Source organism: Bipolaris victoriae (genome assembly GCF_000527765.1).
Source record: "Bipolaris victoriae FI3 unplaced genomic scaffold scaffold_21, whole genome shotgun sequence".
In the NCBI taxonomy this organism is placed as follows: Eukaryota; Fungi; Ascomycota; class Dothideomycetes; order Pleosporales; family Pleosporaceae; genus Bipolaris; species Bipolaris victoriae.
Genome location: NW_014575371.1, coordinates 69,843 through 83,687, shown reverse-complemented (window position 1 = coordinate 83,687; position 13,845 = coordinate 69,843). Strand labels below are relative to the sequence as shown.

At 53.8% G+C, this 13,845-nt stretch overlaps 8 protein-coding genes across 8 annotated transcripts; 1 reads left to right on the top strand and 7 right to left on the bottom strand.

Annotated features, from left to right (window-relative positions):
- Positions 1-1,025: 1,025 nt before the first annotated feature.
- COCVIDRAFT_92830 (hypothetical protein) lies at positions 1,026-4,238 on the bottom strand (the record flags this gene model as incomplete). Its single annotated transcript, XM_014703601.1, has 3 exons — positions 1,026-3,793; positions 3,843-3,998; positions 4,076-4,238. The coding sequence occupies 3 exons, from the start codon at positions 4,236-4,238 to the stop codon at positions 1,026-1,028; spliced, it is 3,087 nt and encodes a 1,028-aa protein (XP_014559087.1).
- Positions 4,239-5,577: 1,339 nt separating this feature from the next.
- On the bottom strand, positions 5,578-5,967 carry COCVIDRAFT_35608 (hypothetical protein; the record flags this gene model as incomplete). Its single annotated transcript, XM_014703600.1, has 3 exons — positions 5,578-5,772; positions 5,832-5,901; positions 5,960-5,967. 3 exons carry the CDS (start codon positions 5,965-5,967, stop codon positions 5,578-5,580), a joined length of 273 nt encoding a protein of 90 aa, XP_014559086.1.
- A 301-nt stretch (positions 5,968-6,268) lies between these two features.
- COCVIDRAFT_35607 (hypothetical protein) lies at positions 6,269-7,639 on the bottom strand (the record flags this gene model as incomplete). The annotated part of the gene is made up of 1 exon (XM_014703599.1): positions 6,269-7,639. One exon carries the CDS (start codon positions 7,637-7,639, stop codon positions 6,269-6,271), a length of 1,371 nt encoding a protein of 456 aa, XP_014559085.1.
- A 312-nt stretch (positions 7,640-7,951) lies between these two features.
- COCVIDRAFT_92606 (hypothetical protein) lies at positions 7,952-8,736 on the bottom strand (the record flags this gene model as incomplete). The annotated part of the gene is made up of 2 exons (XM_014703598.1): positions 7,952-8,593; positions 8,647-8,736. 2 exons carry the CDS (start codon positions 8,734-8,736, stop codon positions 7,952-7,954), a joined length of 732 nt encoding a protein of 243 aa, XP_014559084.1.
- A 420-nt stretch (positions 8,737-9,156) lies between these two features.
- Positions 9,157-9,468, bottom strand: COCVIDRAFT_92652 (hypothetical protein; the record flags this gene model as incomplete). Its single annotated transcript, XM_014703597.1, has 2 exons — positions 9,157-9,345; positions 9,400-9,468. Coding segments are annotated over 2 exons (258 nt in total), but the record flags the coding sequence as incomplete, so codon positions are not given.
- Positions 9,469-9,935: 467 nt separating this feature from the next.
- COCVIDRAFT_24510 (hypothetical protein) lies at positions 9,936-10,800 on the bottom strand (the record flags this gene model as incomplete). Its single annotated transcript, XM_014703562.1, has 2 exons — positions 9,936-10,451; positions 10,615-10,800. The coding sequence occupies 2 exons, from the start codon at positions 10,798-10,800 to the stop codon at positions 9,936-9,938; spliced, it is 702 nt and encodes a 233-aa protein (XP_014559048.1).
- Positions 10,801-11,430: 630 nt separating this feature from the next.
- COCVIDRAFT_13889 (hypothetical protein) lies at positions 11,431-13,248 on the top strand (the record flags this gene model as incomplete). The annotated part of the gene is made up of 1 exon (XM_014703532.1): positions 11,431-13,248. The coding sequence occupies one exon, from the start codon at positions 11,431-11,433 to the stop codon at positions 13,246-13,248; it is 1,818 nt and encodes a 605-aa protein (XP_014559018.1).
- A 189-nt stretch (positions 13,249-13,437) lies between these two features.
- Positions 13,438-13,797, bottom strand: COCVIDRAFT_92842 (hypothetical protein; the record flags this gene model as incomplete). Its single annotated transcript, XM_014703596.1, has 1 exon — positions 13,438-13,797. The coding sequence occupies one exon, from the start codon at positions 13,795-13,797 to the stop codon at positions 13,438-13,440; it is 360 nt and encodes a 119-aa protein (XP_014559082.1).
- Positions 13,798-13,845: the final 48 nt, after the last annotated feature.

Here is a 13,845-nt window from a genome sequence, read left to right as displayed (position 1 = left end):
AGACAGCACACAGCCACCGCATTTGCCCGTACACACCGGCCTTCTGCTGTCTCCTCCGTATCCCTCAGCCCACATGGCGTCCCCAACCAATCCTGGTCCGCGGCCTAGTCCGCCCTTGCCCAATCACCGTCGTAAGCGTCCTAAAAATAGTCACCTTCCTACTTCAACCTTCATCATGCTCAGAGGTCCAAGTACTGTAACTCACCTACCGTTCGCCTACGCATCCCTACACGATAGACGATGCACATGGCTAGACAAGAAACCCCACCACTCAGACCCCCTCGCTTCTTCCCCGCTCGGCTCTAGACCTCTGCATTTCCTGTTCGTCGCCACCACACTAGATGCATGCCCCTCTCCTGTTGGCTCTTGTCGCAGTGTGTGTGTGTACATACGGGATGCACAGGGGCAGGGGGGCTGCTTATCATCTTTAGTGTACCGTACTATACATCTGCATATACGTAGCAGTACCACGTGCCGATAGTTGTAATGCTATCAATCCACTCATATGGCCACAAACAACGCACATGTGCAATCACCAACTTCGTTCATCAACTGCTTCGCTTCTCCCTGCATTCATATAGATTGATGCGAATCCTTTTGACCCCCCGACTAATCATTCCATTGCACCTCGCCCGGTGTACAGGTCAAGTACCACAACACACCTCGCCCTTGCAACACGCGTCAAGCCCCTTGACCTTGTAAAACAAGTGCAATTCAACAACTAGAAAGGAAACCCCTCTCCAAATAAAAGCTACCATTCCCCTCCACATTTTGACTGACCCTACTACCTACACACCCCCTCTCCCTATCCCTTCTTCTTACAACAAAAGCGAGACGAGGCCAATCCTCCAGTCCCTATACACACACACACACACACGCATTTACATACCAACAGTTTGGCCAAAGCACAGCCTTGGCCTAAACGGAAAAAAATGAAACAGGCCATGCCGTAGCATGAGGATATATATGGCTGGTATAGACACGCTTCCGCCATGCATTATACAACTCAACAAATGATTACTCCCTCATGAAGCTGGTGGACTTGCTGCTGCTGCTGCTGGTGACTGTGCATTCTCAGTCACCGGCGCTCCAGAGTTTGCGTCCGCATTCATTGTCTGTGGCGTGATGGTGACTGTTGACCCCGATGAAGCATGCATGGGTCCAGAAGGTATCGGCTTTGGTTCACTAGCCGGTGGAGCTGCAGCTGCAGCTTCTGACTGTACCGGCGCATCCGCCTTAGCTTCAGGCACACTTTCTGCAGTCGTCATGGATGATGCAGCAGCCCCTGGCAGCGATTGAGGTACCGTTGCAGCAACTGGTGACAGCGGACTTCTTTCCGGCGACCGCGCTATCGAAATAGGTTCTGTCAACGCCGCAGGAAGGTTTGTCCTGAGCGCCATTGAGTTGCTCACTCGCTTAGGGCTCGATGTATTAGCAGCCGCTGGCGGCGGCGAGGGGCTGGGACCAGTGGGCGTGACATCATTCGACTTGTCCGCTTTAGGCTGCGGCTCTTCCGTAGCGTGCGGTATATCTGATCGTCTGCCGCGACCAGCAATGTTTTCACTTTGCTGCGCCAGGTTCTGCGGCAGAGGCCCATAGTTTGAGCTTCCCGGCGGACTCTTGGCCCTTTCTCTCCTGTCTACACGATCTCTGTGATCCTGCCTCCGCTTGTGGAACCAATCAAAAGCCCCCTTCTTTTCACTCTTGTCGTGGTCTGGCGGGCTGCCAACTACAGACCCTTCTGACCCAGGTACATGTTCATACTGACCACTTCGGCGCCCGTTGCCTGTCCATCCCGAACTGCTAGCAAACGAACTCATGCTCTTGTCCGCGCCAATCACGGACCCTCGCAGGTCAGTCTGGCTCGCTGTAGGCGTTGCCTTGCTCTCCCCGCGTCGGTGATGGCCCTTCCAGAAGCTACGCTTCTCTTCTTTCGGCGCATCGTCACCCAACTCGGTTTCCGAGTATTCGGTCGCGGTCGAGTGTGACCTAAAGGAAGCAGAAGGCGACATGCTGGGCTTCAGAGTGTTGCCTGAAGCCTTCGACGAGTTTGTGTCGTGAACGGCTTCCTTGGAGCTGTTAGAGTGCGACTGACCTTGTGCAAACGCAGGCTGGGGTGGATGTAATGGTGAGGGAGGGCCATGGCCTGATTGAGACCCTCCAAAACCAGCCTCGCTACCACCAAGAGAATGTGTAGAACTGTGAGTACTTTGGCTCACCGTATTTGGCAATCTCTTCTTCTGGAGCTTGTTGGGCTTCCGGCAATCCTTCCCATCATCAGATTTACCAGTGGGTGAGGCACCTACTTTTGACAGAATTTGGGTAAATGTGCGCACAGCTGGCGTCATTTCGACTGCGGGTCCGGAATCGACAGGCCCTTCGAGAAATTCCGAACGTTCGCGCGTAGGTGTATGATGTGGACTGCGTTGGGGACTACGAATGCCATTGCTAGGTGTGGTAGACCGTGGAGGCAAGAGAGACTGTGCAGCCTGTGCAGTGACATTGGGTGTAGTGGGCTGGCTTGGTGGGATAACGCCAGGCGATGCAAGCGGGAAGGCACCAGGAATATTTTGAAATCCAGGGCTGGTTGGAGGCATGCTTCGTCGGTTGAGTGCAGTGGACGGCGTAAGATTGTTAGGTCCAGAAGCAACTTCGAATGGCTTCGGCATCTCTATCTTGTTTGGAGGTACAGTCTGCGCTCGTTTGGGCACTGTCACTTCAGGTTCAGGGGGTTGTGTTGCTACAGCTTGTTCTACCGCAGGTGCCGCAGGTGCAGTGCTCTGTAAAGCCTCAGGTTGTTGTGGATGTTGCTGAACCTCTGGTTTCGCATGAGCATGGGTCATCGGGGCATTTGCGGTCTCTGGCGCTAAAAGCTCGCTCTTGACCTCTTCCACTGTAGAAGTAGTTTGCTTCGATGGAGGGAAGCGCGGGCTGCCAATCGCTGGGGTGCGCTTCGAGGGTAGTGTATTGCTTCGGTGCACTCCTGAGGTGGTCGGTGAAGCAAACGCTGGAGTAATTGGACTAGGGACAGCCCCGGAATGACGAGAGCGCTTCGAAGATGTTGATACATTTCTCCGAACTCCACCTTGCATGCGCAGACTTTCTGCACCAGCACTGGAAGTCGTCGAAGCTGAGCGCCCAATACCGGTGCTGTTGCGGCCAGGAGTGGTTGGTGTTCTGGCCTGGGGGGTAGATGGTCCGCTTTCAATGCGCTGGACTGTACCCTCGTCGACAGCCGTGCCCTCCATACCAATCAAGAAGTGATCCTGGTTGTCGATGAGAAAGATCAGCACGTCTTGGCTGAGGCGGTAGTCTTGCGGCGACATGTCGTGCTGGGGATGGGATAATAGTCCCGGCTGGAAGATGGCAGCAAGATTCGACGTCGTCATCTTGTTGACATCGGCTTTGGCGGCAAAAACCGCAAGAAGATCCAAAATATATAACAACAGCTGCCTATTCAGGGACGGCAGGGCCTTGATTTGGTGTTGATATATGCGCACAGCGGCGTCTGGGTCAAAGCCTCCGATGGACGGGGCCTGACCTTCGCAGGGACCGACAGCTTCGGCCTGGTGGCCCTTGAGGGGGTCCCTAAAAGGATCATAGTGCTGCAAGGGGATTATAGGCTCTGGCAGGTTGTTGAAGTAGCGGCGCAAAATGTTTGCGGCATCGTGAACCGTGTAGCCGGACCAGTCGAGGCCCTTTCCATATCTTGGCGGCGTGTCAAAAGCCGTTTTGAGTTCCTTGATCCTCTTTTCCGAGCCGGCCAGCCGAAAGATGCCTTCCACGTCGGTTGCTGTGCGCGGGTTAACAGCTGGTGGCAGAAGTGCTTTGGCTTGACTGACCCTTTTCCTTCAAGAAAACACCGCACTTTGCGACGACAATGGGGACATAGCCATAGATATAGCTCTCGCCGTGCTCGTTGAAGAGCGAGATTGCGACATTGGCATAGGGGATGCTCTGGATGAGGGGAACGCCAAAGATGCCAGGGAGGGCTTGATCTAAGTATGCGCGCAAGACAGTCAGTGATTGCGCGCGGGAAACAAAGCGGGCGACTGCGGCGGCGGCGGCAGCGTACCTTTGTCGTCGTCCTTCTTCGCGGGGCGCTTGCTAAACTGCCTCCACCACGAGGTCAAATCCCGCTTGGATGAGGCGGGCTCGGGAGTGACCAACGGGGCGGGCTGGGGCTCCCCATTGCGCACGCGCGGAGTCTGGGGATTGGTGTGCGTGCCTGCGGGCATGGCAAGCGCGGAGGGGAGGGGTTCCGAAGAGCGATGGCTGCTCTCCAGAGCAAAAAGAAGATGAGCAACGGGCGGGCAGTCGTCGATCGCAGGCGGTGGTGCTGTGGAGTTGGCTCTTGTTCCAGGCACAGGTGGACCCCGAGTGGGCAGGCAAGGCGGCAGCTATCTGGGGGGGCCGCTACGTGACGTCGGCTTCTAGTAGCGAGGGATGCGCAAGAGCTGCCAACGGGCGTCCGTCTCGTATTCCGCGACCGCTCTTCGCTCAGTCAGGCGGCGCACAGCAGGACGAGGCGGGAGGTCACGATGCTCGGGCGTGCGGGCGGGTGGATGGGTGAGGGAGCGGGCGAGAGGTGAGCGAGAGGGAGCGAGAGTAGCGAGCCAGCCAGCAAGCGACGCGACTCGACTCTGGTCTGGTCTGGTCTGGGGGGGTGCAGAGCGAGAGGGGTGGGCAGCAAATTGGTGAGGGCGGGCGGTTAGGGGTGGGCACAGATGCGCAGCTTGCGTGTCCAAAGGCGCTTTTCAAGGCATGTGTGGGCGCAGAGAAGGCGACGCTGAAACTGGGGCTCGGAGCGACAAAGAGAGCATGCATGCAGGGCTGCTGGCTTGCGTAGGTGATGCTCCCACCAGGCGAGGCGAGGCGAGGCGAGGGAGTTCGAGTGGCTGCCCGATGACAACAGCAGCGAGTGCCTGCCGGCCAATCCACGCAAAACGGCATCGCGTCGCCTGACATGCCTACATGCAGCCTGGAATCATTGCCACAGCCATGCAGCCCGAGAAGGAAGAGGCACAGAGCGAGCATGCTGCGCTATAATTAACCCCTTCATGGCTCCATACATACGCACTGGTGTACGTACATAGACACACGTAATGTACATGCCTACACTACTTCACACAATCTCCCCTCTTGAAACTGCATCTCGGGTGCATTATATGTATGTACACATGTATGGTACGAATTGCCCATGGCTGCTGGCCTGCACCGCACCGCACACGACGAAGTAGTAGTAGTAGTAGTAGTACCAGTATCACCTACATGCTTCTCAATTTCCATAACCATATATATCATTGCCAATGGCAGTCATGTCCGTGAGACATGCTTCTGCTCTTACTAATCCAGACGTGGGCAAGCATCTTACGTAGCCCACGCCCACACCGGATCCCACGACTCGTCTTTATATAGTAGTACAAATGGCCTTTTTCTGTGCCAGCGCATGACCGGGCTGGCCACTGTATCCAACCCCGACCATTGCACGCTTTGCAGTCGGCATTCCGCGCGTCGTCTCTCATCACCACTAGGCAGCCTTTGTCTCTCCGCCGCAGAGATTTCCCTTCTGTCTATCTATCTTCCGCCCATGCCGCCGCCCTGGGCCATGGCGGCATTCTGCTCCTGGAAGCGGTCGCCTAGTCGCTGCGAGCCCTTCATGTGCTTGTCGACGCATCGCATCACGCAGCTCTCTTCGCGCGAGGTGAGAGACTTGCTCTCGAAGCCGTTGACACAGTGGTCAAAGCATTGCTGCACCAGGTTCGAGTACATCTGCCATCCCGTGTCAGTCGTTGAAGCACAAGAATCATCCCAAAAGACGCTCTACGTACGTTCATGAATTCCTTCATCTGCTTCTTCTCCATGCGCGACTGCAGCTCGCGCTGCTCAGATGCTGTGAGGCTAGAGACGCTGCATTAGCTCTTGTGCAATGTTTCGCAGCCGAAAACAATTCACATACGAGTCCATGATTGTTGCCTTTGTTTATCTTTGCCGGAGAGTTCGAGTAAGATTGGCCGGTGCAAGGTATCCGAATCAGAAATTTGGCATGACGTCGGGTTAGTTTGTGACAGACGACACAGGCGTTTCAAAGTGGGGCATGCTGCCCTAGAGGCCGCTGCTAATTGGCCAGTGCTTAGAGCCATGTTCAAGGATAGCCTCGCCCACGATGAAGGATTGCCTATAGTTACACTGCTCAAAGTTAAATATGGCACAGTCTGCGTATTCACACCACGGTGCTTCCAATACCCTGTATTGCAAATATCCAATCTCAACCTCCTTCAACCTCAACAGTCGCTGTTTGACAATCTAACGTGTGATCCCTGACCCAATTCCCATCCCCTTCGCTCTTCCACCCAATCCCCCTCTTTCTCAGCAAATCCATACACTCTTCAACCTCGATTGCCAGCTGCTTACTCCCACAGTCTCTGCTTGCAAACTTTGCCTGGTCCGCAAAGTCAAACACGCCTAAATAGCTCGCAATCACTTTGTAACTCTCGCGCCACTCGAGCCAAAAGTCGCTTGACTGCGCTCTGCCCCTTCTCTTGCCGTCACTGAGCACATTGTTCTCTGGTCCAGGTGCTAGCTGTACACTGATCCTGTTGACCGTCGGGATGCGGTGAAGAGCGCGAACAATTGAAGTAATGTTTGCGGCAAATGGGAAGACGCCTGTGAAGCTGAACGATGTCATGTTGCAGCATGGTTGTGTTTCCCTGAACAGGCGTATAAGCAAATGAAAAAGTATCCTTGGCGGTTGTTTCAAATGGTACTCGTATGTGCTGTACGCAGCAATGGACGAGCCCTCGTTGTAACCCATGTGATACCAAGGTCTTTGATGGATGAGAGCAGAGCCCCATGTCCGGCAATTCTCTTGCATATGAGCAGTACGGGGCGGCTCGGCCTGAATTAGCTCAACATAGTGCATCTTCATCTCAAAAGCCCACACGTCGTTGCTCCGCATCGGCGAATCCAGCAGTCCAGCCATTGTCGACGGTGGGGCAGCAACGACAATGCGTGTAGGTTCTAGGTGAGAGAATATTTGCGTCCAGATGTCAGTCACCCCACGAGCTAACGGTGCTTCTGCAGCAGATACATGAGACAGCTTGTATTCCTTGTTCGTATGCACCACCACGCTCTTGATGTGGTGCTTCAGTGTGTAATGTGCCACGAATCGACAAAAGTCTGTAAATGTTTTCGGAAGATGTGGAAGCCACAAAATGTTTGGCACTGACTTGAGAAACTCATCCCCCTCTTGGATGCGGCATAAATTGACGAGGACATCATCCATGGCTGGCTTGAATGCAAAGCCCGAGCTGCTTTTGAACTTGCTCCGCAATTTCGTGTAGATGACAAATTCATGGTTACTCAGTTTGGTCAATTGCTCCTGCATGCTATCAACGAGCCGTGCGTCCAAAGGTACCCATTGCGGCTCATCGTCAAGTGGTATCCGCGAATAGCGGAAGAGTATGGGTAGAACAATCTTTCTCCAGCGCCATGACACCAGAGACAAGGTTTTGAGTGGAGTCAACTCCGATTGTGTCAGATGTTCAGAAGGCTCGTGGGTAAACTTGGTGATTGAAGGCGGTTCTTGATGCAGCTGTGAAGCAATCTGCGATAAAAGCTCGTTCGGCAGCGACTGCATAGCGATTAATTGACTAAATTCTTGTTTCGAATCTTATCCCACGAGACGACGACCAGTATTTTTTTGGAGCGGAAAATTTAAAAATGTCCAAATGGTCATGTGGAATTGTATGACTAGAGTTCAGGTAGGAAGGTCGTCGGGCGTGATAGTCCCACTACAATCCCCGCCAGGGTCCACGTTATTATGTCATAATGTTTCTGGTTAGTGGCTCTACTCATTGGGATATTTCGCATCGTGATCATTCATGGAATATTACAGATATACACAAATATGCTTCAAATATATACTTTTCACTATTCGCCTCGATGCAGATTAGAAGCTAGCACGTACAGCACCCTCTAGCCATGCAACACCAGCCATTACTCCGTCCACAACTCTGACTCTCTTACCCTCGACATCTCCCAACTCCTCTATACACGCCTCCCTGACCATCTCATCCATACCAGCCATACCCGCACAGCCCAGACAGATGGCGCCAACCTTGTCTTTATTCAAAAGCCGCTTCACGGCATCTTTCATGCGCTTGCGCACCTCGTCGGCAGGCGCATCATGCAGATCCGTGGCGTTGAGCCCTGTCGTTTCCACGCCCGCAAAGCGCTTGCTAGCTTCTGAACCCGTGCCCAAAAAATCAATCGTAGCATCAGTCAGGATGGTCTCCCAGACCTTGCCTGTGCTGACGATGCCAAACTTTTCGTCAGGATGTATAATCTGAAGTGATGTGCCCACACTGGCCTCGAAAATACCAGTGACGGGTTTGCGAGAGCCTCTCACAGTAGTGTGCTCTTTCAGGCGTGGCACGAGAGGATGCTTTGAGTAGCATGCGACGAGGAAGCCATCGTAGCGTGCGAGGTCTTTCTCCAAAGCGGGTAGGCAATGGTCTACCGACTCGGCAGCGTCGTCTTCATTGTTGATGCTCTTTGGACCCGAGGGTGCAGTGAAGTACTCGTGTGCGGTCTACTAGCTACGGTTAGTAGCTGGGTCGCTGCTGTGAGTGGCGTTTGATTGACGTCTTTGAATTGTAGCGCATCGACAAGTGGCTTCAAGCCATTCGTCATTTGCTCCGTAGAGTTGGGGTTGATGATGAGAACAGACCGCATCTTGCTGTATCTGGGGTTGTGGCCGTGACGATACTCGCCCATAGGTCTACTGTGAGCTATGCAGAAGCTGCCTTCACAAATGCCATTTGCCCCGCCCTCGAGGTTGACCTAAATGGCGTGGGATGGGAGAGGTGGATCTCGAGTCCAGGGTGTGACGTGTGACGTCATTCTTTCAACAAATGCTTGGCATCTGTATCAAGCTGTTTGTAAACAAGGAGTGGTGACGATGGCACTAAGATTTCAAATATGCTTATTTTATTAGGCTACTGAGGTTATGGAACATGTATGAATCTGGTCACATATATATGTGTGTGTATGCGTGTGACTCCGCATGCATGTGACGCTAAGGAGCTATGCACAGCTTCCACTTGTTCACCGCCGTTCAGATTCGAGCCGTAACGCCATCGCAAAACAAAGGTATCAAGATATGGACGTGTTGAGAGCTGAACATGTAAGCTGACGGTTACCGTTGGTGAGCCTGTTTGACTTACAAGTCGTGAATCGTTGATATGAGGAGGGTGGATGCTTAGCGGAAGCAAGAGAAACCACCGCACGAGATGCGAAAGGGTGCGCGTCGAACACCGTGTTTGTCAACAACGACACCGCCACCTATAAATCTGTTAGCAGCTGCTTGACGACTTTGAAGTGCCAGGTCCATCTTACCAGCCCTCTTTCCGCCAAAGCCCTTGTGCCACATGAGACCCATGGTTGTAGTATGGATGTATGTTTGTTCGTGGATAGGCGTAGGTGTGAGTGGAGTGTGTGAAATAGGAATTTAGTGGGGAAGTACTGAGGTATGAGGCAGAGGTGGAGTAAGGGCAGTTATATATTGGACGTGGCTGGCTGCGTTGGCCCAAATAGGTGAAGCAAGATTGTTGTACATTTGCGTCATCAGTGGCTGATGGTTGAGGCCAAGGGCTTGGAAGTAGCACTGCCACAGCTACATACCATACATTCTCAACTACTAGACTCTTGCCCGCCCGAAGCTTGCACAGGACAAGGCGATCGACAAGACAACCCGCCGCGTCTGGATCGAGGCGCAAGGGAGAAGGCGACCCCTATTCCGTGACCATGCTTTTGGTCGAGACCCTTGGAAACGGCACGTGAAGCAAAACACAGCTTGGTCCAATGAGTACCAAGGTTACCAAGTATCACACATGGAACACTTTGCACATGAATTCTCATGGCTTGCTATGGACTTATTTTCCCAGTGTCAAGAATAGCCTGTCTCCAATATCGCCTAGTCCCGGCTTGATCATGCCTTTGTCATCAACACCCTTATCGCACGCGCCAACCCACACCTCAACGCCCTCCTCCCACTCACTACAGGCCTTTTGAAGCCCCTCCTCGGTAGCCAGAATACTGCAGACAATGATCTTCTTAACACCCCAGTCCTTGAGCGTATCAATAGCCGCACAAGCCGTCGCACCGGTCGCAATGATGGGATCGACAATGATGGCCAGCTCGGGCTGGGGCTTGGTGGCGCCAGACGTGTGCGGGGTGTGATAGGGCAGATTGTTGTAGTACTCGACTGGTTGCAGGGTCGTCTTCTCGCGGTAGAGACCCAGGTGGTGGATGGGGACTGGGGTAGGGAGGAGGGATGAGAGCGCAGGGACCATGGAGAGGCCAGAGCGGAGGATAGGCACGAGCGATATGGCAGAGGGGGCGGGTGAGGTGGTGCTCGTTGTGTACTCATACCCCAAGGGCGACTTGTCCTGTAACCATGTTGTTAATGCATGTGCAGATTACACCATTGCTTGTGCCACACGCACTGAGGGCACACGGTTGGTTTTTGCATGATTGTTTGAGTGGAAAAAGTATGCCAATTCTCAGAGCGTGCGTGTGTGCACATGAAAGCAAGGTAGAATGGGGACGTACTGTGCTTCCCTGCTGTGACTTCAATCCTGAGGCGAGGGCTTCATAGCCCACCATGAGGGCGATTTCATGAACCAGCGTCTGTGCATCACGGGAACCTGTGCTTGCTGACCGTAGCTGGGAGAGTTTTGCCTGAAGACAAGGATGGGTGGACACGTGTGCGTTCTTGGGGAGGTTGGTGGTTGCCATGATGTGTGGATGTCTGTAGTATGTCTGCGTCGGACTGTCACGTGCGATTGGGTGGACGGTGCGATGACACAGATTCGAGGCAGCCAAGCTAGCAGCGAGACAAGTATGTATGTATATATACAGAGCTTGGGAAGGGAATATTGCTTGTTCAATTGACGGCGGGCATGAGATAGGTAGGTCGAGTAGCGCTACCCCAATGCGGGCGATAACAGCTGACCCGGCGTCGGACAGCGCCGCCCACGCATGGACGAAACAGGCCTGTCCCTGCGCCAATCGGAGAATACAGAAATCGGAGTCAGTGCTCGTGCACTTGGGCATGGCGCAAAAGCCTTGACAACAAATATGGCCCTGACGGGTGTTTATACTTTCTTCTTTGCTTCAGAAGGGGGGCGGAGGTCGAGGGCTGTCTGACGATATATACGCGCTACACGGCGGCAGGAGCTGACATCCATCGCGTTACGGGACAGTCTGCTGCGTGGCCTGCCCGACTCCAGTACTTCCGTATACAAACAGCCATCATATCCACTCATCTTCCAGGCCGCGAGGTGAGATGAATTGAGGGGGACCCAGTTTCTGGTACGGGTCCACGTCATTGTACATCCCAATCTGCAGGCACCCGAGACGCCTGTTATGGCGGACCATGCTGCAAATACAGCAGTAGCCGCCGCCGACGACTACGACGATGTTCCCACCAAGCGCCAGTCTCACTACAATAACCAACGATCGTCGTTGCGCTCGTCGCTCATCTTGGAAGAGCCATCCGCCGGCCCGCGACTGCAACCCTGGTCACCCAGCGATGCCGCGCGACTCGACTTCGACCTCGACTCGGGCATCCCACCCTCAGCCTACGACGACATTGAGCCCTCACCGCTGTCTGCCGGCTCAACCGCCTCGCCTGCGCCCAACGTCCCATATACGCGCCAGCGCCAGCGCACCGACAGCACCTCGAGGTGGAAGGACAAGAACTCGAGCAAGCGCACGTCGCGAAGCACCGCCGATTCCAGGCTCGACAAGTCGCACGACCCAGACGACGCCCTAGTGCCAGGCTCCTGGCTGCACGTCTTCAACGAGGCTGCCCAATCGCCCACTTTACCTGCAGCATTCCACAGGCCAAGGACGCGAGGACAGAGCGGCAAGGCCGACACTGAGCCTGCAAACCCATCGCTGCCACAGGTCCAACCATCAGCAAGACTTGCAGTCCCGCAAGAGCGTCCGATACACGGTTCACCGTCGGCTTCGCAACTGAGCATCACCGCTCTGCCCAGTATGGTGTCTGGGAAGGAAGAAGATTATGCAGGTCTCTATGTGCGTTCAAAGCCCACACCAGGAGCACGGAGAGCATCCAAGATAGCAACAGAGCTGTACACTGTTTCTTACTTGATATTCTTTTCCATCTGGGGAACACTGGCGCGTGTCGGCCTCCAAGCCCTCACTTTCTACTCCGGCACACCCCTGACCTTCTCCGAACTATGGGCCAACGTCGCCGGCACATTGATAATGGGCTTCCTAGCAGAAGACCGTCGTCTTTTTGCTGCAGAGTGGGGAAATCGGGGGGAAGGCCTGCCAGAGCCCTCGGATGAACCCGCACTCCAACAGGCCGACAAAGCGCGCCACGGAAAGGTGAAGAAGACGATCCCAATGTACATTGGCCTTGCGACAGGCTTCTGCGGCTCGTTCACAAGCTTCTCGAGCTTTATTCGCGACGTCTTTTTATCGCTATCGAACGATCTCAAGGCGCCCATCAGCCATCCGTACCCTGCGAACACCTCGCTTCCTCCGACAGGCAATCTTTTACCCAGGAACGGTGGGTACTCTTTCCTGGCTCTGTGTGCGACCATTGTCATTACCATTGCTACGTGTTACTGTGCGCTGCACGTTGGCGCGCATATAGCCCTTGGGCTAGATCGCTTCACGCCGATACTGCCCTTCCGCGCCACGCGCCGCATCGTCGACCCGATTTTCGTTGTTTTAGGCTGGGGCGTATGGCTCGGAGCGATCATCATGGCTGCTGTTCCGCCAAATGACGCATGGCGTAGTCAAGCCCTCTTTGCTTGTGTCTTCGCACCCATCGGATGTCTACTCCGGTACTATATTTCCATGTACCTGAATCCGATCAATTCGACTTTTCCCGTTGGCACTTTTACCGTCAACATATTCGGTACCGCGGTCATTGGCATGGCGTACGATTTGCAACATGTATCGCTCAGCACTACGGGGCTTGTTGGTGGAGGCATCGTAGGCTGTCAGGTGCTGCAGGGTATCATGGACGGCTTCTGCGGCTGCCTGACTACCGTATCAACTTGGATCGTTGAAATTGATACTTTGAAGCGGAAAGCTGCGTACGTGTACGCGAGTCTCAGTGTTGTGACGGCATTCTCGTTGTTACTTATTATCATGGGGAGTGTAAGATGGACCGTGGGATGGGAGGTCATTTTGTGCAAGACCTAGCAAGCTTGTACGTGTCTAATAGCCAGAAGTTTCTTCTGGCATGAATTTTAGCGCCGTTGGGAAAGGTATTGGACATGTAGTTTGATGCGATATGAAGGAACAGGCGAGGGTAATGTGTGTATGATTTTCTTTTATCTTGGCTAGATCCCCTCATATACCCCAGAATAATAGGCATGGATTTCTTTTTGCTCAAGTCATATTCCCATCAAGTTGAAAGTATAGCCCCCAATGGTTCTTGCAGCCTGGATTGAATTTACTCGTGCATCTTGTGCAGTTGCTACCGCTCTTTAGGTACTCATCTACGGTCAGGACATGCTTGCATTGCCCGCATAGCACGGCACTCTCATCCCGTTGCGTTTGAGGCCAAACTTCTGACGTATGCGTCTCGAGTGCATCGTGGCAACTGATGCACGCGTAGAATTTCTTGCAGCAGAAATGCTTAATAGCAATGATGTCGAGCGGGGAGTGCCAATGTGCGCATTGTGTGAGTGGTGTGACTGATAGACCATAGACGGTAGGGTCTCTATCGTTTTCCGCGGACTCGGACATGATGTTGGAGTGGCGGTTCTAGCCAGCGACAAGTCAGTCGCACGTGGA